General features: G+C 42.7%; 1 protein-coding gene across 1 annotated transcript in view; it reads left to right on the plus strand.

Moving 5' to 3' along the window:
- Positions 1-278: 278 nt before the first annotated feature.
- Positions 279-24557, plus strand: part of ADGRL3 (adhesion G protein-coupled receptor L3) — a 1077673-nt gene continuing 1053394 nt past the window's right edge. Inside the window, 1 exon segment of the mRNA XM_030194565.1 lies at positions 279-501. Coding sequence (XP_030050425.1) covers positions 447-501 — 55 coding nt within the window. The 5' untranslated portion in view covers positions 279-446.

A 24557-nucleotide genomic window follows, 5' to 3' on the forward strand; every position in this document is an offset into this window, starting at 1 on the left:
TACAGCGTTATATGTATTTTCAGTAGAAGTTCACATGTATAAGTTCTGCTTTAAAAAATATGTGTAAGTCTAAAATGTACATTAATTAAATATTTTAAAAATGTGTGTTTATGATATGCTCGGCTGTAAACATAGATTCATTTTACCTCATCTCTAATGAAGCCAGGCAAACTGTGACCACGTTATAGACTGAGCACATCTTCAAAGCTTTCACTGCGTAATGTACGTGGAGTGATTACCAATATGTTTTCTTTCTCTCTTTTTCTCTCTGCAGAAACTGGACTGGTGATTTTTTTTTTTTTTTACTTTGTTTTCATTTTTCTTTTTTTTACTTGAAAATCAATTCATGGTCTAACAGAGAGGTGACAGAAGAAGATCCGAAAGGACACTTTATTCTTTTGAAAAAAGCTCACTGCACAGACATTTTCAGGTCATATCCCACAGCCATGTGGTCACCTCAGCTGCTATGCTTCCTGTTGCTGTTAGCACCTGTCATACACGGTGAGAAAAGCTCTTACTTTGTTGTCATTGCTGTCAATATATTTTGTTTTAAAAGGCAGCACACAGAGAGGAAATAGAAACACCGAAATTGATGTTCAGTGTGAAATAATGTGTAAGTTTATTTCTTTTTTTTTTATGTTGGTTGTGTGTAGTTTATATTGAGTGAAATCACTGCTTAACCCTGGTTGTCATCTATGATATGTATTCTAGTAGAAGTATTCATTAAAAAAAAGTTTTAAAAATAAACTTGTTTCACTCTATTCCCATACGTTCAAGATAAGCAAAAGAAAGGGATAAATCTCTTAAAAAAGAAGTCAGAATTGAAAATAAGGAACGGAAATAGCAAGCTGTAAAATGATTTAGGGGAGAACATGCCATAAGTGACTGCCTGGCTGCATTTTCTACACTTGCAAGTCCACCATGGGAAAAGAAATAGCTTAGAACACTTTGCATCGAAGTGGCAAGTCATTGGCCCCTACTCTGGTTGGGGTCATAGATAATATCCACGTATTGAGTCATAAGATTCATACACTGCTATCAAAATACGAGATAGACACCCATACTGGCCCCTTTTGGAACTTGACTGGAGTTTAGATCTTAAATTTACACGCCTACTTTCATTAGGTTCCTAGAAAGTGAGTGCGGACAGGTACAAGGTCAGATTGGTAGAAACAGTTAGTTGCTTAGCATTGATTTTCATCACTAGGTGCCTAAATAGCTTGGCCAAACCTAGATACTGCCTGGCTTTCTCCTTCCTTCTTCTGTGGGTGTCTGTCTTTTTTTTTCCCAAGTTAAACTAGTAGTGTTGTTATCAGGACGATACAGAGATGTTGAGCCTTCAGGAAGGTAAAGCAAGACCTTCTGCCAGCTTCCTTTGAGGCAGTTGTGAATTTGGCAAACATAAGGGCAATTCTATCATCTAGGTGCCTGCATTTATTTGGACCTTTCGTGTGTAAATGTCCAGAATACTAGAATTTACACACATACAGTATGTGTGCATATGCCCACCAAAGTGCCAGCAGAGTATCTAAGATACCCATTTAATTTCCTCAGGATGTATTAGCAAGGGGCACATATAAATGCATGAAGCATGGGCAGAGCTCTTTCTTGATTTGATTTACATGTTTACTTTCCCATTACGGATTGTGGAAAGCACCATGTCGTTAATTTTTTCTTCTACTTGAGAGATTGAGAATCCAATCTGTATACGTCAAGCTATTAACCCCTGATGAAGGCTGTCTAGCCGAAACACGGACCGTGTAGGGTCCCAATAAACTTTCATTTGGTGCTCTTACTACCGTGGTTTCAGAAGTGGTCATTATTGGACTTTTTTGGCGTTCTTCCTCCGTTGTTTGTTTTTCAGAGCTCTTTCTTATACATGCAATTTACAGAATACTGTAAGGGAGAAAGGGAATGGGACTTGATGTGCCACCTTTCTGTGGTTTTTGCAACTACATTAAAAGCAGTTTGCATAGTATATACAACTACTAATTTGTACCTGAGGCAATGGAGGGTTAAGTGACTTTCCCAGAGTCACAGGGAGCTGCAGTGGGAATCAAACCCAGTTCCCCAGGATCAAAGTCCACTGCACTAACCACTAGGCTACTCCTCCGAAGTATGCATGCCCTCGCCATATTTAGGTGCTCATAGTTATGCCAGATCTATGGATAATAAATAAATGATAGGCACGCCATAAATGATAGGCACGCTGATACCAGGTTGTGGTAGTATAAAATAGTGAAACCTGGGTGCTCAGGTGTCATTATAGAATAAGCTCTTACTGTACGCCGCCTCAGGGTAGCTAAATAGAGGCACCCAGTTGTTGAAGTACCCCTATTGGCTAGATTGTATATATGGCACAAAAAAACATTATTCTATAAGCCGCATTTAAAGTTAGGCATTTTTTATAGAATAGCGCCTACGCCTGGGAATCACACCTAACTTTAGGCACGGTCATTTGCACCAGCTGAAGCATGATGCAAATGTTTCTGCCTAAATTAGGTGCAGATTCCCATTATTCCATAGCAATGCACATAGATTTTAGGAGCACCCCTGTTCCACCCATGCTCCTCCCACTTCCACACCCCCTTATTCAGATCACATATAAATTGTAGACACATCCTGTACCTAAATTTATGTGCATAAATGCCAAAACCAATTAGTGCCAATAATTCCTTGTTAAAAACCCAATTACTGGTGCTAATTAGGTCCATATTCAATTAAATTGAACACTATTTGTGGTGACTTTTATAGAATTAGGAGGTATTTTGTTTAAATTTGTTTTCAGATTAACATGGTACGGGTGAATTGTGGAAGGATAGTAAGTGAAGCCAGTGAAGACTCCCAGGAGAGGCAGTTATTTTTTAAATGCTGACGGAAGGAGAAGTGTGGGAGTTTATCAGCCACTGCAAAACTTTGAAACTGTATGGGAAGGAAAGGAGTGATGGAGGCATGCATCTCATCCTCAGTTTCCCTTAAAAATGCAGAAAGAAGGAAAGGGACTTGGGTGGTCGGGACCATTGCTCCATACTTTTTATTTATATGGGGACAGAGGGAGGGAGCCTAGTCAACTAGCAGTGTTGATTTTCAGTTCTAGTCAATTACTTTTGGCAGAGTGCTTTAATTAGCCACTTAAATATTGGTCAACTGGTGTAGATTTATCAGCCAAAAATATATCTAATTATGTTAGGCTGAAACTCAGCTTTATAAGGTAGCTATAATTTAGCCACCTAAGAGAGGCTGTCAATAGGGATGTACAGTTTTTTTTTGAAATAAAAATACAATGTAACTATGTATTCGAAAAAAGAGGGGGCAAGTGAAGTAAAATCATCAAATCACCTCAACATTCCTTCATTATATACTTTGGGGCCCTTTTACAAAGCCATGGGAGAGCTAATACGCGGGTAACACTTGCCAGATCGGCACTACTGCCGGGGTAGCGCATGCGCCTGACTGTAATTCTGAGTTTGGTGCACGCCAAATCCCACGGTAGAAAATATTTTTCTATTTTCTACAGTAGGGGGCATTCCCGGTGGTAATAGTCAGCGTAGCCACATTGGCACGCGCTGCATGGGTACCACACTAGTAGCTGTGAGCCCTTACCAGTAAGTCAATGACTGGGGGTCAGGGCTCAGGCTGTAAATAGGTACGTTCTAGTTTTAATTTTTGTGCACACCCATTCGCAGCTCATTAAAAAACAGCCTTTTTCCCAACCATGGTAAAAGTGGCGCAGCAGGCGTCCAAAAGACGCACTCACACTACCATAAGCCACTTTTAACAGTGGCTTAGTAAAAGGACCCCTTTGTTACTTAATATCACAGCAGTCACACAGAAGAGAGCATTGAGAGTTTTAAGATTTAAAAGCACTGAGTTTCTAATTCCCTGAAGCAACAGTTCTGTATCACAAAACGCGCTGGAAATGAATTTACAGGATATGACCTGACAGCTTTAATTGCTAGAAACGTTAAGTGCTTTATTTAAGAAATTAAAAGTTGAACTGTCAAGAGTTTATTTGCTCTGTTTAAGGAAGGTTTTTTTTTTTTTCATATCATTAGAATATTGAGTAAGTGAAGAGCTTAAAGAACTAAAATCCTGCTCACTGAAGCTTTTTTTCCTTCCTCAATTAATACAGTGGTGGAAATAAGTATTTGATCCCTTGCTGATTTTGTAAGTTTGCCCACTGACAAAGACATGAGCAGCCCATAATTGAAGGGTAGGTTATTGGTAACAGTGAGAGATAGCACATCACAAATTAAATCCGGAAAATCACATTGTGGAAAGTATATGAATTTATTTGCATTCTGCAGAGGGAAATAAGTATTTAATCCCTCTGGCAAACAAGACCTAATACTTGGTGGCAAAACCCTTGTTGGCAAGCACAGCGGTCAGACGTCTTCTGTAGTTGATGATGAGGTTTGCACACATGTCAGGAGGAATTTTGGTCCACTCCTCTTTGCAGATCATCTCTAAATCATTAAGAGTTCTGGGCTGTCGCTTGGCAACTCGCAGCTTCAGCTCCCTCCATAAGTTTTCAATGGGATTAAGGTCTGGTGACTGGCTAGGCCACTCCATGACCCTAATGTGCTTCTTCCTGAGCCACTCCTTTGTTGCCTTGGCTGTATGTTTTGGGTCATTGTCGTGCTGGAAGACCCAGCCACGACCCATTTTTAAGGCCCTGGCGGAGGGAAGGAGGTTGTCACTCAGAATTGTACGGTACATGGCCCCATCCATTCTCCCATTGATGCGGTGAAGTAGTCCTGTGCCCTTAGCAGAGAAACACCCCCAAAACATAACATTGCCACCTCCATGCTTGACAGTGGGGACGGTGTTCTTTGGGTCATAGGCAGCATTTCTCTTCCTCCAAACACGGCGAGTTGAGTTCATGCCAAAGAGCTCAATTTTTGTCTCATCTGACCACAGCACCTTCTCCCAATCACTCTCGGCATCATCCAGGTGTTCACTGGCAAACTTCAGACGGGCCGTCACATGTGCCTTCCGGAGCAGGGGGACCTTGCGGGCACTGCAGGATTGCAATCCGTTATGTCGTAATGTGTTACCAATGGTTTTCGTGGTGACAGTGGTCCCAGCTGCCTTGAGATCATTGACAAGTTCCCCCCTTGTAGTTGTAGGCTGATTTCTAACCTTCCTCATGATCAAGGATACCCCACGAGGTGAGATTTTGCGTGGAGCCCCAGATCTTTGTCGATTGACAGTCATTTTGTACTTCTTCCATTTTCTTACTATGGCACCAACAGTTGTCTCCTTCTCGCCCAGCGTCTTACTGATGGTTTTGTAGCCCATTCCAGCCTTGTGCAGGTGTATGATCTTGTCCCTGACATCCTTAGACAGCTCCTTGCTCTTGGCCATTTTGTAGAGGTTAGAGTCTGACTGATTCACTGAGTCTGTGGACAGGTGTCTTTCATACAGGTGACCATTGCCGACGCTGTCTGTCATGCAGGTAACGAGTTGATTTGGAGCATCTACCTGGTCTGTAGGGGCCAGATCTCTTACTGGTTGGTGGGGGATCAAATACGTATTTCCCTCTGCAGAATGCAAATAAATTCATATACTTTCCACAATGTGATTTTCCGGATTTAATTTGTGATGTGCTATCTCTCACTGTTACCAATAACCTACCCTTCAATTATGGGCTGCTCATGTCTTTGTCAGTGGGCAAACTTACAAAATCAGCAAGGGATCAAATACTTATTTCCACCACTGTATATGCAGTGATATTTAAGTGACAAAGAGGGGCATAATTGAACGAAAACGTTTATCTCCATGGGTGTTTATCTCCGAGAACGGGTCCGTGAAGGGGCGGACCGAACCGTATTTTCGAAAAAAATAGACGTCCATGTTTTATTCGACAATTTGTGAGCTGGACATTTTTGTTTTTCAGTGATAATGGAAAATGAAAGTGCCCAGCTCAAAAAAGAATACATCCAAGGCATTTGTTCATGGGAGGGGCCAGGATTTGTAGTGCACTGGTCCCCCTCACATGCCAGGACACCAACCGGACACCCTAGGGGGCACTTTTACAAAAACAAAAAAAAAAGGTAAAAGAGCTCCCAGGTGCATAGCACCCTTCCCTTGTGTGTTGAGCCCCCCCAAATCCTCCTCAAAACCCACTGCCCACAAGTCTACACCATTAATATAGCCCTAAGGGGTAAAGGGGGGCACCTACATGTGGGTACAGTGGGTTTGGGGGGGGGGGGGGTTGGACGACTAAGCATTAAGCAGCACAATTGTAACAGGTAGGGGGGGGGGATGGGCCTGGGTCCACCTGCCTGAAGTCCACTGCACCCCCTAACAACTGCTCCAGGGACCTGCATACTGTTGCCAGGGAGGTGGGTATGACATTTGAGGGTGAAAATAAAAAGTTGTGAAACATTATTTTTTGTGGTGGGAGGGAGTTAGTGACCACTGGGGGAGTCAGGGGAGGTCATTCCCAATTCCCTCTGGTGGTAATCTGGTCATTTAGGGCACTTTTTGGGGCCTTATTCGTGAAAAAACAGGGTCCAGGAAAAGTGCCCTAAATTCTAGCTACAAACGCATACTTTTTTTCCATTATCGGTGAAAGGCGCCATCTCTGTTCAGGTGATAACCATGCCCCAGTCCCGCCTTCACCACGCTTCCGACACGCCCACGTCAACTTTGTACGCTTCCGCGATGGAGTGCAGTTGAAAACGTCCAAGTTCGGCTTTCCATTATACCGTGTTATTCGTTTTTGGGAGATAAACGTCCATCTCCCGATTTAGGTCGCAATATAGGCTTTTTTGTCTTTCGATTATAAGCTGGAAAGGGGATCATTTTCATAGCACTTAGACTTATAAAGCTCCATAGGCTACTATGGGGCTCATTTTCGAAAGAGAAAAACGTCCAAAAAGTGTCATAAAGCAGCATTTGGACATTATTCTTCTCAAATCTTCTCAAATGTTCAAATCGGTATTTTCAAAACCTGTTTTGCAGACGTCTGTCTATGCAATTTGTCTGTAGTTTGTCCAAGTCACAAAGGAGCATGTTGGGGGTGTTACAGGGGTGGGATGATAGTGGCTTTAGGGTGTTCCTAACACTTGGACATTTTACAGCCATAATGGAACAAAAAAAAAAAAAGTCTAGGGCTAAAACTTCAAAGTGTAATTTACCATTTTTCTAGCTATGTCTCAGCTTCTCTGCTGTTGAGGAAGCTTCACTGGCTTCCAGTTAGGGCTCAAGTTGTTTTTAAACTTTGTTCCAGTATTTTTTTTTAATACTTCATGGTTATGCCCTATCATATTTGGGGAATTTAATTCAACTATCAAATTATCAGTTAGGAATCAGTTAGGAATACATCCTTAGGTAGTAGATTACTACTTCTCTTACAGTTTTCTACTCCATAGGATGTGATATATAAAACGTTATTTAATGGTAGGTTTTCCTTACCTTTAAATATTCAGCAAATATTTCACTACTCTGCATTTAAGAAAGCTCTTAAAAATTATTTCTATGATTTGTTTTAATGTACCGATTGTACCGTAGTTTGTGATTTTTAAACACTGTATTTCCAGGATTCTGCCAGAGGATGTGGTAGCAGTGGTTAGTTTATCTGGGTTTAAAAAAGGTTTGGACAAATTCCTGGAGGAAAAGTCCATAGTCTGCAATTGATACAGTCATAGGAAGCAACTGCTTGCCCTGGGATTTGTAGTATGAAATGTAGCCATGATTTTGGTTTCTACCAGGTACTAGATGGACCATTGGTCTGACTCAGTATGGCTACTCTTATGTTCTTTAGATTGTATACCGCAGAGAACTCTTCAGCGATATTGTGGTGTAAAAGCATAAAATGTATTGTAACGTTAGGCAGCACCATACCAAAACACTGTATGCGTGGGGCACGTGCATAGGGCACATATATGAAGGAGCACAAAAATTGCTACTAGCACATTGTCTCCTCTCATTGGTGGTGGCAAAGAGGAAACGGTGGGAAAATGATAGTGGGCGAGTCATACAGGGTACGGATACAGCTTGGTACCAGTGGTGTTCCTTGGTCGTCTGCCACCCGGGATGGATCGCTGCTGCACACCACCCCATGATGCAGCGTCGTCCCCCTGGGTGCAGTGTCTTCCCCCTCAGGTCCAGCATCGCCCCCTCCCCAGGTGCAGCATTATCATCTGCCCGGGTGCAGTGTCCTCCCCCTCCCTGGTGCATCACCTCCAAACATTCCCCCCCCCCCCTCCCCGGGTGCATTGCTCTTACCTCCTGGGGTGCTGGGAGCAGCCAAGGAGGTGTCATCTCCGCCAATTCCCTGCTCCCTCTGCCCTGGAACAGGAAGTAACGGAGCAGGGAACAGGCGGAGCCGACAGCCGCGTGGCTGCTCCCTGTACCCCCACCCCTGCAGCGTGCACCCGGGGCGGACCACCTCCACCCCTTTCCTGGTGTTAGATTGTTCCTGCCACTGTTCATTGCTGCTGTGTTCCGCTCATAGTTATTGGGATGTTCATGATGTTTTGCTCTCATGCAGCCTGAAATAGTTTGTGCTACTCCTTGGCTAGTTTGGGCGTCTCACGGGTACCGTGGAGTGTTCATGTCACTGTTTGTGGTGCTGTTCCTCATTCTTCCTGTTTTGGGGTGCTGATTCCTCTGCTTCTGATCCTTTCCTATAAGCTTGAGAAAATTTAGATTGAAAACCAAAATGTTACAGTTCAAAACAGGATGTAGTACTTTCTCCATTGACTTTAAAAGAAATGGCATATAAAAAAAATAAATGACATCTCTTGAGAAATAGAATGATTGAAACTGCAAAATAATGCACATGGAACAAAATATATTTCCTAGTGTCCCACAGTGTTAGTGCCTTCGACCATCTAATCGTTCACTGCATGCAGCTACCCTTCTTCTGTACAGGTCCCGGGTTCTGTCTCTAGGACCGTTGGAGAGAATATGGCGGGATTTTATTTACAGCCTCCTTGTCTGTCAGTTGGCGCGCAGTGGCCATTTTGGCCTTGGCACCATTTGTGCACTACAAGCTTTTGGGAGACTTTGTTTACAAAAAAAGCACACAGAAAAATCAGAGGAATATAGTGTTTGATTCCCTGGCCTGTCGGGTTCCCTGTACCGCTTTCAGCAGTGCCTCATCATGGCTGCGGATGTAGGCTGTTATACATTGGGGCTTCCTTTGAATGTGGCGCCTTCCGGGAGGAGCGGCCGGCAGGCCTCTTTCACATCTCTCTTCCCCGCGTTTTGGGGATGCACCTTGCCTTTTGACTCCTTGACAATTTTTTTTTGCATTGTCAGATTAAAAAAAAAACGGTGTAAGGCACGGTGGGAAATTCTACAGCACAGTTCTTGTGACTTTATTCTATAGGCTACTAACGCTTAAATGCTACTTAGTGTTCTTTGGAGTTTATCTGCCCTACTGTTGCAGTTTTGCGAGGGCTGCTTTTACATGATATGTTTTGTTTTCTCATGGCTGGACTTTTCTAGTGCACCTCTGGTAGAAGTAGGTTGGCCCCTGGGTTTGGGGCCCTCCAGTTTCCTCTCCAGTTGGGTTCCTCCTTGCTGGGCCCTACCTCCTTTGGGGAGTGTTTGCTGGCTGCTCCGTTTGGGACGGTAGTCTCAGGAGGCACGCGAGTGTCCTCCTCCTAGTTCCTTGCAGCTGCCTGTACAGCAGGTGCCTTTGGGGCCGCACGTCCTTTAGGCTGAGTTTAGACCCCTCGTGGGGTGGTGTTTGTTGCCTTCTGCTTGGTTTTCTGGTCCCATTTCTCTTGGAGGCAAGTTTTATGTGTTTGGTTCTTTCTTCCCGTGAGTGTTTGCTTCCGTCCTGATCGCTGGGTTCTCAGCGCCTGTTTTTAGTTTGCAGTTTTAGATACCTGGGTGACTCCATCCCCTTGGATGACCTCCTTTCCTCTGGTGGGTGAGAGATCGGGGTTGGCAGTAGAGCCTTTTGCCAGCTTAGGCCTCGGGCCTGAGCTTATTTTGGTCTTCTGTTTGTTGTTCACCCTTGGCTGTTTGGGTGTGGGAAATACTGGCCCGCTCATGCCAAAAAATGTGCCCACACTACCACAGGCCACTTTTTTGCCGCGGCTTAATAAAAGGACCCCATAATTGGTTATGTGTTGGCTTTGAGCCTGTCAGTATTATATATTTTCTAAAATGGAGGTTTATGCTGCACAGGCTCTATGTTGGCAAATGTTTTTCTAAAACACTGGAGGAACGTCAGATGCACTGACCTGTATGTCTCAATTCCTACTTTTATGACCTGTCTAAAAATGGCACTGTAAGCTTTCAGCTGAAAGAGCTTACAAGTCATGCTTATAAATGTAGCTAGGGTTACCATATGGGTCCAGAAAAAGGAGGACACATTGATCCAGTCCGGGTTTTGCTTCTATTGAAAGCATTGGAAGTAAAACCCAGACTGGCTCAGTCTGTCCTCCTTTTTCTGGACCCATACGGTAATCCTTTGTAGGCCTGCCATTCATTTGACTAGATCAGTGGTTTTCAAACCTGGTCCTGGAGGCACCCTAGCCAGTCAGGTTTTCAGGATATCCACGATGAATATTCATGAGAGAGATTTGTCTGCACTGTCTCCACTGCAAGCAGATTTCTCGCATGAATATTCATTGTGGATATCCTGAAAACCTGACTGGCTGGGGTGCCTTCAGGACCAGGTTTGGGAACCACTGGACTAGATGTATGATCCTGATTAATGAGCCTAGTGCTGAAAATCAGTGTAAAGTCCCTAAATTTTCTCCTCAATCTAAATCCACCCCTGTTGTCACCAACTGTTTAAGCTCCTATATTTGTGGAACTTTGAGTATAAATTTAGGCATTCAGCCCCAGTAAATTTTTAGAGGCCAAAGCCAGAACATAAATATTAGTCAGAAACATAAATATTTTGGGCCCTTAGAGTTTGCAGTTCCATGAATATTAGTTTAATGGCAGCTTTGTTGAGCTCAAAACTTTCCCGTGACCCATAGTATTATATTTATAGTATTCTCCAATATAAAGTGATCTGAAATGCTTTGCGTAGCTGCCAAACCAGACCTTCTGGCGTTTTCATCAGATGTATATTAGGATATTTTCCATTCCATTCTGTTTTTCTAAAGCATAGCATAGCACTTGGGCTGCTGTTTGCTAGAACTGTTTCACCAATTCCTTATATTTTCTTTGCTCACCATTAGAAGTTTTATACAGATTAGATTTATTACCATGTGGTGTAGTGAGAGAGGTTGATTTGAGGTAACGCTTTTTAATGGACATTTTCCCCAATAGGGTAAGATTTGAGATGCTCCTTTGTTTAGACAAATGTTGAAGGTGTCTGTCATCATGAATGCTCAACAGATGCTTGAAACAGAGAAATATTTTTGTATTTTTTTTCCTACTGTGTTCGTTATTTGTGTGAGAAAAATGGATCAAGCTCCAAATAAGGTAGAAATGACAAAAAAACTCAACTATTTGCCTTTGGACTGGCTATACCTGTACCAAGGTACAGATGAATTAATAGCACTACCCTCCTAATATTTGTCTTCTTTAATCTAACAATATAAAATCATTTTATTGCTAATAAGTACGTAAGGGGAGAAGTTATCAATGTGGGCTACTGTTAAGTCAGTTTATTTTACCACAGGGTGCCATTTTGTGCAACGAGACCCTGTGCTAAAATTACATGACTTTTACAGTAGCCCACATGGGTGACATGCACCAATCTTAAAACTCCGTGGGACGCCTTAGTGCACCCCGTGGTAAGGCATTTTTAGCGTTAGTAAGCGCACTTTAGTGCTTACCACAGCTTAGTAAAAGGCCCCCATAGTATATATTTATTTGAAATAAAATTTCCTATACCCAGTTCAGCAAAAAAGGAAATTGTAAACATTTGTGAGATCAGTTACTATTAATAAAGCAATTCTAAAGAATTCAGAAGGAAGAAAAGTGAATTTCTCTATGACTTTGGAATGGTTATGGGAAAGCATTTGACACCCTTCCACATAGCTGGATCATGAAAAGTATGGACATCTTTTGAATCAGTGAAAATATTTGAGGATTTCTGGAAACAGTGAAATCATGGAAGACAAAGTTAGTGAATGAATTATGTGAGGTCAGAATATAAAGGTGATTCATTGGCATTGCTTTATTTGATTTGATTTACCGGCCTTTCATGGGGACATAGCAAGGCGGTGAACCAAAAAACAAAACAAGATAATAAGGAAAAGGAACCCCATTACCTGATAGGCAAGGCTGTTAAATAAGTCAAAACAACAACTCAAAATAAGATTAGAAATCTGGAAAACCACTCCATGGGCATTTTTGAAAGATACTGAAGGAAAACTGAACAACAGCAGAACATGGCAGTGGCTTAAAAATGGTACATTAAATAAGGAAACAGAAGGATTGATTTTTGCTACGCATGGACACAGCTGAGTCAGAAACATCCAGAGACATCGCCTGCCCCAGACACTGTCCCAAGGTAGATAAAACCACCAAGCAGGGCACTCGTCAGTGAGTGGTCAAAGTACAGAGGGTAAAATAACTACTGCACCAGGTCCTCACGACCTCCAACGCATGAGACAAACCTTGCAGCTACTGAATCCCGGCACGGCTTCTCAGGATCCTCCTCATGCCAAACCTGATACGCATATGGCTGAAGAACGGAGGGTGCTGGGGCTCCACACAGCAACTCCTCATGACCTCAGTGCACTCAGTCCCAACCGACGCACAGAACCCATACCGGCATTTTAATCCCACACAGCGGATCCTCTGTGCAGCCTCCCTACCCAAGGGCTCGTCTGAGAAAAAATAGCCCTGTTTCCGTCACCCAGAGACGCACTCTTTATCAGGGGCCGTGCAAATTAGGCACTTTGAAAAGCAGAGACGGTGCCAGAGGCTTGTGCCAGTTTCAGCCTCACACAGTGAATCAGACACATTGACAGCCACGCAGACCAACCATACCTCCAGCGAAAGCTGAGAACATCTAAAAGCATAAACATCTTAACAATAAGGGCTCACTACTTACCACAACAACTCCAAGCGCATGCCACCCTAATTGGAGTGAGAGAAGCACATTGATTACACTGAAATGATCCAAAGATCAGGACAATTCTAAGAAGCAATCCCAATAATATAATTTGCTCTCGGTCATAGCTTAGGAATATATCAAACTTAAAACTAGGCTATACTCTCAAATCTCTTCCCGAGAAGGAAAACCTTCCTGTCCTGAAGTGCCTTTTCAGCTACGCCACTCCCACAGGGAAAAAAAAATTCCCTTGTGAGCGGCAGGCCAGAGGAAAACACTACAGTCTTCCCAGTGAGAGAGCAGGGTTCAACAATCCTACAGCAAAATCCACAAACAACAAAAGCCACAGGAAGGACCACAAACACCAGAAAGTGACAGCCCAAATGATTTTAAACTGTGTCTGAGATACATGCAGCTGATGTCAGGCCGCATGCATTACTAAATCCCCACGAATACCTGGGGACCACCCGTGGACCGAGAAACAGTTCCCCCTGGGCATAGTACTCAATCTCAGTGAAGGGACCACCAATCAGAGCGACATCCACACTGCAGCCGCTGTTCCGATGGACCAAGGAAGAGTTCCCCCTGGGTGCAGCAAGTGATTTCAGCGAAGGGACTGCCGACCAGAGCTACATCCACACTGCAGCCGCTCTACTGACACCCCATAATATAGGAAATCAGGTCCTAACCTGAAGGCACAGGAATGCTCATACAAAACAGGAAAGAGATCCTGCAGCATGCTGGGACCTTCCAGTAAGCCAGCCTGAAACTTACTGAGGGACCCTAACGCCGCCCAGTCTGCACCCACCTAGAAATCGGAAAATGCGGTGGGCTTGGCGACTGTGGCTAGCCCTCCTGGACCTCGCCAACATGGTCATCACCTCTGACAGAGACCTACTAATCCAGAACATAGCTATTCTGCAGATGACTACATATAACCACAAACACAGGAGAGGGAGCCTTCCACAAAATAGATGCCCTACTGACTACGCCACAATATACTGTCTCAGACTACAAACCAAGACAAGCAGCCTCTTCTCACAAAAGATCAAGCTACATAAAACCAATAAAGAGAAACCTCCCTGATCCCCTCATTGTGAACAACACTCCAGTGCTCTTTAACTTCATCAATACTAGATCAGTGGGAAATAAAGGGCAAATAATAAATGACCTAATTACCTCTCAAGAACTGGGGTATATGTTCCTTGCCGAAACTTGGTTAAAAGAAATAGACAGTCCCCTTATTCCACATCTCTACCCACTGGGATACAAGATCCTAAACTCCCGTCGGCAGGACTGACTATAATATACAACTTTTTTTCACCTCGCCCTGGCTAAATCTATAGTCTCTCCAGAGATCAAAATAATGCTTTACTCCCTTCATATATCAACCACCTGGTTTCTGGTCCAAAACGGAACCTATACTATTGGAGACAATCTCTCAAACCTTATGTCAGTTTCCCCGTGTTGTCATTCTAGGCAACTTAAACTTGCATATGGATAACGATAAGGACCCAGACGTAGCAAATTTCAAGGCTTTCATATCCTGGGAACTATCCTTTTTGAATACAGGTCCCACATATAAAAAAGGCCTCACACTTGATGTCCTGGGAGCATTTCCTCATCAGATAGTGAAAGATCCTGTCTGGAGTGCAGTGCCATGGTTGTGGTGGAATCACTGCTTACTGGAAGCAGTAATTCATATGTGTTTAACCAGACTATCCCACAAAAATCCCCCCCCCCCCCCCAATGGATTTCCTCCAGAGGCAGAATCAATGAAGAGGCCTTCTGGCTTGAAATATCTCACAATAAGAACAACTCACATAAGTACATAAGTAATGCCACACTGGGAAAAGACCAAGGGTCCATCGAGCCTAGCATTCTGTCCACGACAGCTGCCAATCCAGGCCAAGGGCACCTGGCAAGCTTCCCAAACATACAAACATTCTATACATGTTATTCCTGGAATTGTGGATTTTTCCCAAGTCCATTTAGTAGTGGTTTATGGACTTGGCCTTTAGGAAACCGTCTAACCCCTTTTTAAACTCTGCTAAGCTAACCGCCTTCACCACGTTCTCTGGCAACGAATTCCAGAGTTTAATTTGCGTTGGGTGAAGAAATATTTTCTCCGATTTGCTTTAAATTTACTACACTGTAGTTTTATCGCATGCCCCCTAGTCCTAGTATTTTTGGAAAGCGTGTACAGCTTCACATCCACCTGTTCCATTCCACTCATTATTTTATATACCTCTATAATGTCTCCCCTCAGCTGTCTCTTCTCCAAGCTGAAAAGCCCTAGCCTCTCCAGTCTTTCTTCATAGGGAAGCCGTCCCATCCCCGCTATCATTTTAGTCGCCCTTCGCTGCACCTTTTCCAATTCTACTATATCTTTCTTGAGATGCAGCGACCAGAATTGAACACAATATTCAAGGTGCTGTCACACCATGGAGTGATACAATGGCATTATAACATCCTCACACCTGTTTTCTATACCTTTCATAATAATACCCAACATTTTATTCGCTTTCCTAGCCGCAGCAGCACACTGAGCAGAAGGTTTCAGTGTATTATCGATGACGACACCCAGATCCCTTTCTTGGTCCGTAACTCCTAACGAACCTTGCAAGACGTAGCTATAATTCGGGTTCTTTTTTCCCACATGCATCACCTTGCACTTGCTCACATTAAACGTCATCTGCCACTTAGCCGCCCAGTCTCCCAGTCTCGTAAGGTCCTCTTGTAATTTTTCACAATCCTGTCGCAAGTTAACGACTTTGAATAACTTTGTGTCATCACAAATGTTATTACCTCGCTAGTTACTCCCATCTCTAAATCATTTATAAATATATTCAAAAGCAGCGGTCCTAGCACGGACCCCTGAGGAACCCCACTAACTACCCTTCTCCATTGTGAATACTGCCCATTTAACCCCACTCTCTGTTTCCTATCCATCAACCAGTTTTTAATCCACAATAGGACATTTCCTCCTATCCCATGACCCTCCAATTTCCTCTGTAGCCTTTCATGAGGTACCTTGTCAAACGCCTTTTGAAAATCCAGATACACAATATCAACTGGCTCCCCTTTGTCCTCATGTTTGTTTACTCCTTCAAAGAATTGAAGTAAATTGGTCAGGCAAGATTTCCCCACACAAAAGCCATGCTGGCTTGGTTTCAGTAATCCATGTCCTTGGATGTGCTCTGTAATTTTGTTTTTAATAATAGCCTCTACCATTTTCCCAGGCACCGACGTCAGACTCACCTGTCTATAATTTCCCAGATCTCCCCTGGAACCTTTTTTGAAAATGGGCGTTACATTGGCCACCCTCCAATCTTCCGGTACCACGCTTGATTTTAAGGATAAATTGCATATCACTAACAATAGCTCCGCAAGCTCATTTTTCAGTTCTATCAGTACTCTAGGATGAATACCATCCGGTCCAGGAGATTTGCTACTCTTCAGTTTGCTGAACTGCCCCATTACGTCCTCCAGGTTTACCGTGAAGTCAGTAAGTTTCTTAGACTCGTCCGCATGAAATACCATTTCCGACACCGGTATCCCACCCAAATTTTCCTCGGTGAAGTCTGAAGCAAAGAATTCATTCAATCTCTCCACTACGTCTTTGTCTTCCTTGATTGCCCCTTTTACCCCTCGGTCATCCAGCGGCCCAACCGATTCTTTTGCAGGCTTCCTGCTCTTAATATACCGAAAAAAGTTTTGACTATGTTTTTTTGCCTCTAATGCTATCTTTTTTTTGTAATCCCTCTTGGTCTTCTTTATCTGTGCCTTGCATTTGCTTTGACACTCCTTATGCTTCTTCTTGTTATTTTCAGACAGTTCCTTCTTCCATTTTCTGAAGGCATTTCTTTTAGCCCTAATAGCTTCCGTCACCTCACTTTTCAACCAGGCCGGCTGTCTTTTGGATTTCCGTCTTTCTTTTCTAATTCGTGGAATATGTTTGACCTGGGCCTCCAGGATGGTATTTTTGAACAGCGTCCACACCTGTTGTACAGTTTTTACCCTCTCAGTTGCCCCCATAAGTTTTTTTTCACCATTCTCCTCTATCATAGTCTCCTTTTTTAAAGTTAAACGCTAACGTATTTGACTTCCTGTGTATAGTTACTTCAAGGTTGATATCAAAACTGATCATATTATGATCACTGTTATCAAGCGGCCCCAGTACCATAACGTCCCTCACCAGATCATGCAATCCACTAATGATGTTAGAACTCTCCAAGATGAAACTCCAATGGAACACATTTACCACCTCAATGCTAAATAAGATAGCCCCAATAAAAATGAGAAACATCATAAAAAGGAAATCTGTCCTGTGGTTTTTCCCTGAGCTGTCTACATTAAAATCTATATGCAGGCGGCTGGAAAAAAATATGGAGAGGAAGCAAGAATCCTGCTGACAAACAGGCCTGGATGATCCAGTTCAAACAATCACTCACTAATGGTCTCTTCCCCGAGGAATATGGCAACATCCTACTCACCCAAATACCAAAAGACGCCAAGAAAAACACAAACAACCTAACCAATTACCGCCCAATTGCATCTATACCATTAGTAGTTAAATTGATGGAAAGCTTGGTGACCAAACAGCTTACGGAATATATGGACAAGTTCTCAATACTACACGACTCACAGTCAGGGTTCCGCCCCCACCACAGTACCGAAACTGTCCTAGTCACACTCCTGGCCAAATTCAAGCTAGAAATAGCCACAGGTAAAAGTATACTTCTCCTCCAATTTGATATGTCGAGCGCATTCGACATGGTAAACCACAATATACTACTAAGACTCCTTGGCCATTTCGGGATTGATGGAAATGTACTTAACTGGATAAAGGGTTTTCTAAACACCAGAACTTACCAAGTAAAATCAAACTCAAACATATCATCACCGTGGAAAGCTACCTGTGGAGTACCTCAAGGATCACCATTATCACCTATCCTCTTCAACATGATGATGATCCCACTGGCAAAGTCCCTATCCAACCGAGGCCTCAACCCATTCATCTATGCAGACAACGTCACTATCTACATCCCCTTCAGCCATGACTTCAGAGAAAAAAAACCCAATGAAATCAATGATGGCCTGAACATCATGAACTCTTGGGCAAACTCATTCTAACTGAAACTGAACACTGAAAAAACACACTGCCTCATCCTCTCATCTCAACATTACAAGTACAAACCCACAACCATAAACACTGTAGAACACACCCTCTCTACCTCAGACAGCCTAAAAATACTCGGCTGAATTTCATTAGTTTGTCAGAGCCCCTGTGACATAAACACCCAGTTATAGAATTACCCCATTTATTCTATGTCACAGGGGCTCTGACAAACTAATGAAATTCAGCCTTGGTTATGGCCAGGGTCTCTGGCAGTAGTCCTCTGAAGCGTCTTTAAGAAAAAACTCAGAAACCATTAACCTTAGCATTGGCTATAGAGCAGTAGTCCTGGATGTGGGACTCCAACACAGGCAGGATGACTTTTTTATCCCCTATCAGACAATCCCCTCACAGAGGCTTTCCTTGGACAAAAACAGTAGTTCTGGTACTTTCTTGAGCATTCAGAGTTTTCCCGGGCGACAAAACATACTGGATAGAAGGACGTACTTGGATAGAAGGTTATAGATGATACGCAAATTAGGCGCTCATCTGTACTTGACCTTATGCCAATTCAGCCCAATGGTTAAATGCCTCTTCCAAACAATAATATGGGGTCATCCGCCCTTTAACACAGTTGTCATTCAACAAGCAATATTGAACTGATCTTCTCTTAGTAGAGTGATGGGGTTTCAATCTAACAGACAGGACTATATCTCACTGTGACCTTACGGTCCTGTCCTCCACTCCACAGCTGTTATTTCTAGTCTCAAATTATGCCAGTGTTTCTTCATACTGCCTCCAGCATAACATATTGGGAAAACCTTTCTTCATTATGGTCAATTAGTTAAGTACCTGCATCTTGTTACAAGTCCAACTTCCTTCTTTCTTTCTTAGGGGTCTGCTTCTTGGGGTTCTCAGTCCACTAGCCAGCTTCTCAGGTTACAGGTAGGACTCCCTCTTTCTCTTTTCCTTTGGGCCCCCCTCTCTTCAGACTTCTTCCTCCTATGGAGCGCTTTTTATGGGGCTGCTAATATCCAACCCCCATCCTTTTTGGGCCCCCTCCTCTTTATTCCAGATGGGTCCAGAACTTCCTGAGCTTGGGCTTGCTTCTTGAAAGGGAAATACCTCTTCTTTTCTTCAATGGGCCCTCCAACCCTTAACCTAAAAATGGGTAAGACCACTCCTAAAGCCGTCTTGGTTTTTGGCCATACTAAGTGAGGCAGAGCTCCCTCTAGTGTCCCCTCCATTGCTAGGCGGGCCCCCATCTACTGGCAGAACACCTTTTAGTGGCCCCTCTATAGCTCGGCAGGCCCTATCTATGGGCAGAGTCCCCCTTAGTGGCTTCTCTACGGCAAGGCATGCCCTCTATTTACCTCAGCTAGCGGAGGCTGCACATATCTCATAGGCTATAAATACTAGTAAGAGGTATTACTTCTGAGTATGAAGGGATATCCTTCACACTCAGAAATAATATTAGTTTATGTGAAAAAAAGTGGTACTATTAATGGAACATGTTTGGCTTTATAAATGATAGGTTGATAAAAATGACAGCAAAGTGAAATTTTCTGAAATGTTATCTTCCTACACAAAGCTTCTTTTGAACAGTGAATTTGTTACCCTTTTTATGTAGGATGGTTTAACACTTGTGGATGTAGATAATATAAAAACAACAGGTTATACCTGAGATTCTCACAACTTAACTGCTGCCTCCTTATGCAGTCAGCTTGCTGGCACTTTTCATTTGATCACAGATCATGCATTTGCTCAAACTGTTGAAATTAAGTTTGTGTCATGCTGGTTCATGCAACTCGTACTCTGGTGACTGATGGCGTTTTGGAGAATGTCATAAAGACAGAGCTGTTTTCCATCATCTTTTCAGGTCTTTCTGAACTAGCTATGAAAGCAGAGGAATAAAGTGGTTCCTACAATGCACTGACATTTTTATTTTGTTCGAGAGAGAGAATTTGTGGTTGAAGATGAGACAAAGTTTAACAAGACTTTAGATCGGGGGGGATTGGTAATCTCTAGCATACAGCACTTTGGGAGTCTTTGCACGCTTGTACATTTTTCACATCCTTCTGTCTAAAAAATACATTTCAAAATGCATTAAAGTAGGAGTTTGTTTTACAGATTTGTACAGCATACGCTACACTTTCTGCATGAATGAACAATTACAGGGCTATTCAGAACGTAATTAAGACTACGAAACAAAAACATTTTGAGTCTTCGTACCCTTTCTCATAGCAAATGCAAATTAGTTTCTTTTCCAAAAATTGCTTAAACAAGACCCATAAAGATGTAAATAGAGCCCACTGGTAGCTGTTCTGATTCAAATAACTCCTGGATGAAAAATCAAGCTGTTTCTCTTCTATGAAATGTATACTGCTGCTGTCGAAAGTACTGAGCTTGGGGGTAGTTTCAGAGACGGGGGAGATACTGGGTCTCTGGGAGAGGGGAATGCTAGATCTGGGGGCAGAGGAAAGGGAGAAAGATGCAGGATAAGGGAGAGGGGATTTTGGAATGCCCACCTATCCAAATTCTAGGCCCATCCAAAACAAAAGATCTGGCTTTGGCCCTGTTACCAATAAAACTCAAAGGAGCCTGTTTACTAAACCACGGCTGAGCAGGTAATGTGGATGTAAGTGTGCATTAGCTGTTAGCGTGGACCTGGACTAATAGATACTGCAAGCTAAAACCTGCTAGCACTGTAAAAGCCCATTCTAGCTGCTTAGTGTACATAGGATCCAGATGGAGAAGGGGTGTGGCCAGCATGGGCAGTTAGTCCTGCAGAGGAAGACCAGGCCTAGTGACATGTGCATGCTCAAGGTCTTCCAGCTTCCACTCTCTCCGACTTTATCAATGACTGCTGGAGAAGCAGGTAAGAGTGAAAACTTAGTTATTGGGGTGGGGGGCGGGGAGGCACAGGCAGGAAATGCTGGTTGCTGCGGGGGGGGGGCGTGGAAGTGGAAGCAAAGATAAGTAATTACAGTTGCAGGAGCATGAGGTGGGGTTGGGAAAGGAATGCACGTCATCGGCGGGTGTGGAGAGAGGAGAGACTCGAATATAACCAAGATCCCTAGTTTTGATCCTTTTTTGGGGGGAACCAAAACTCTCGGTTTATATTCGAGTATATACAGTATGTGATATAAAACAACACAGCACATAAGAACATAAGAGTAGCCATACTGGGTCAGACCAATCGGTCCATCTAGCCTAGTATTCTGTTTTCCAAACAGTGGCCAAGCCAGGACACAAGTACCTGGCAGAAACCCAAATTGTGGCAACACTCCATACTACAAATCCCAGGGTATCACGTTGCTAACACCATTCCCTATAGTAAAGCATAGTGGTGAAAGCATTTTGGTGTAGGGATGTTTTGCATCAGCAGAGACAGAAGGCTTTTGAAGACTCAGGGAAAAATGGATGGTACAAAATACTGGCAGATCACATTTGATCAGGACAATGATAATAATCAAAATAATAAACAAATTTATTTATATACCATCCTACCCAAGAGATCCAAATGATTAACAAAAGATAAAAGAAATTACAACAAATTAAAAACAATAATATAAAGAAAACAGTTGACAATCAATACTCACCACATTTCTGAAATAAAACTGTAATAGATTATATTCTCTCCTTAAATTCATAGGCAAAAAGTTCCACAATAAAGGAGCAACCACAGAATTCTCACGCTATTAGCAGATGGTGAGAAAGCACGATCTTGCAACATAAAATGTGAAGCACGAAGCACATTTCAGTGATAAATAACATGACAGATATCCAGGATAAATACCATGTACCAAAGAACAAAACAAACCTAACAACCGAATGACTCAGCAAGAAGGAAGTGAACGTCCTTAAGTGGTCCAGTCATAGACGATAAAATCTATGTCAAGACTTGTCAATCCACAGCCAGTCCCCAGTCAACTGAGAAAAACTTATTGTATTTATTTATTTAAAATACGCTTGTATACAGCTTCAACAGATTAAAACTATTTTGTGTGGTGTACAATCTGTAATCAGATGCCTTCGTGTTGCAAGCTGTGCATCTTATATATATTGTGGAGAAATTTATTTATTTATTTTATGCATTTTGACATTGATACCCCAATTTATCCTGAACATACTCAAGTTCCATGTGGCTTGCAATAAATAAAACAACAGGCAAGGTTTACAATACCATAAACAAAATATCAAATGTTATAGGCAGTATGAAAATCATTTAAAATATTTTTGAAAGCTTGCTACATTTTGGATTTTTGGACATTTGTGGATGTTTTGGTTTTTTTTTTTTACCTATGATGGTGATTTTTCTAAGGTGTTAAATCCTGAATGTATTCCATTGACTCAGGTCTTTTTGTACATCTCTCAAAAACAATTTGTAGACATCTGACTATTTTGAGTTTCAATTTGATTTTTGGTACAATAAAAACAGTCATAAATCCACCCAAAGCCAGGGAGGTAGTCTGCTAAGAAGAATTGCACCATCTTGCTGTTTAAGGGGCCCTTTTACTAAAGGGTATTAGAATCTAGGCTTTGTGCGTATTAACACGGGACTTCCCTTGCACTAAGGGGCCCTTTTACTAAAGGGTATTACTACTACTACTACTACTATTAAACATTTCTATAGTGCTACTAGTAGAATCTAGGCTTTGTGCATATTAACACGGGACTTCTCTTGCACTAAGGGGCCCTTTTACTAAGGTGCACCTACCACACGCTAAAAAAGCAATACCGTGGGATGCGCTGAGACATCCTATGGTAGTTTCCTGCTTAGCGCGTACTAATCCTGCACTGGAAAATATTTTTTTTTATTTTCCAGCATGGGTGGAGAGTAGGCATGCCTGTGCTAATCAGGTAACATTGCACATTACCACACGCTTCCCAATTAGCATAGGAGCCCTTACCACATCCTGAAGAACAACTCGCAAAGAAACTCCAGACCGCCCAAAACACAGCAGCCAGGCTGATATTCGGTAAAACACGATTCAAAAACGTGCCAAATGCCTCAGAGAAAAAATTGCATTGGCTCCCAATCAAAGAACATATTTCCTTCAAAATCTGCACCCTGGTCCACAAGATTATCTACGGCGAAGTCACAGGATTCATGACAGACCTCATAGATCTACCAACCAGAAACAGATCCGGATCATCATAAACATACCTAAACCTCCAATACCCAAACTGCAAAGGATTCAAATATAAGCAATCTATGCATCCAGCTTCTCCTATATAAGCAAACAACTATGGAACACACTGCCAAAAGCTGTGAAAACAATCTACGACCATCTAAATTTCAGAAAATCACTAAAAAACAACCTGTTCAAAAAGGCATACCCTACAGACCCAACATAAATGCCTAAACTCTACAACACAGCAAAACCAAAGATTGTATTGGACACCATATAACCTTCCCTATCTTCGACTCCTATTGTGCCTGAAACACACGTACCTTATTCGACCACATCACCTTGTATTTGTTCCTCTACTGGACTTGGCGAACGCCTTTACGGTACTATGTAAGCCACATTGAGCCTGCAAATAGGTGGGAAAATGTGAGATACAAATGTAATAAATAAATGTGTCGTAAGGGCTCCCGTGGTAATGGCCATGCACTAATGGGGAAATTAGTGCCAAGCCATTACAAGAAAGTATGGTACGGTGGCCATTTTACTGGCCTGCTAAAAGTGGCCGCAGCATGTGGAAAACCCATGCACTGACAGCAGCGCCAGCCACTTTTTAGCATGGCTTGGTAAAAGGACCCCTTAGCCTAGAATCAACGCAGCACTATTTAAAGCATTTCTGAATAATTAATTTCTTCAGGTTGTGCGCTAATGCTTGTATTAGCGAGTGTTTCCTGTAAAACGTTAATGCAGGAGCACTTACCACCTCCTGTTTACAAGGTGCCAAGTGTGCCCTTGTTAATTCAATTGTTAACCAGTTAGTGTCCATGACACACCTATTCTCCACCCATGACACACCTCCTCCCAAAAATATTTTTTAAAAGTAGCTAATGTGTGAGTTAGCTTGCACAGTACCTCAAAATTCTTTAATGTGTTTAGTAGTAGACTGTTTTTCACATGCTAAGCATTATTTACTTAGATTTTGCTCACACCTTTTTCAGTAGTAGCTCAAGGTGAGTTACATTCAGGTACACTGGGTGTTTCCCTGTCAGGCTCACAATCTAATGGGACAATGATCAGATGCAAACACGGGCGCTAGAGGCTATTAGCGTCATACTAGTGCCTGCGTTTTCTAGCCCCATGATTAGAGTCCCCAAGCCCGTGAAACAATGCACTCGCGGGCCCTGACTGCAACTAGCATGCAAATGCATGCTAAACAGGGCTCTTACCAACATATTCCTCCTCAATGATCAGCGGGCAACGCACCAAATATTGGCACGCTGTCTGCAGCAAACCCTACACCAGCTCAGAGCTGGCATTA

Source organism: Microcaecilia unicolor, chromosome 2 (genome assembly GCF_901765095.1).
Source record: "Microcaecilia unicolor chromosome 2, aMicUni1.1, whole genome shotgun sequence".
Classification (NCBI taxonomy): domain Eukaryota; kingdom Metazoa; phylum Chordata; class Amphibia; order Gymnophiona; family Siphonopidae; genus Microcaecilia; species Microcaecilia unicolor.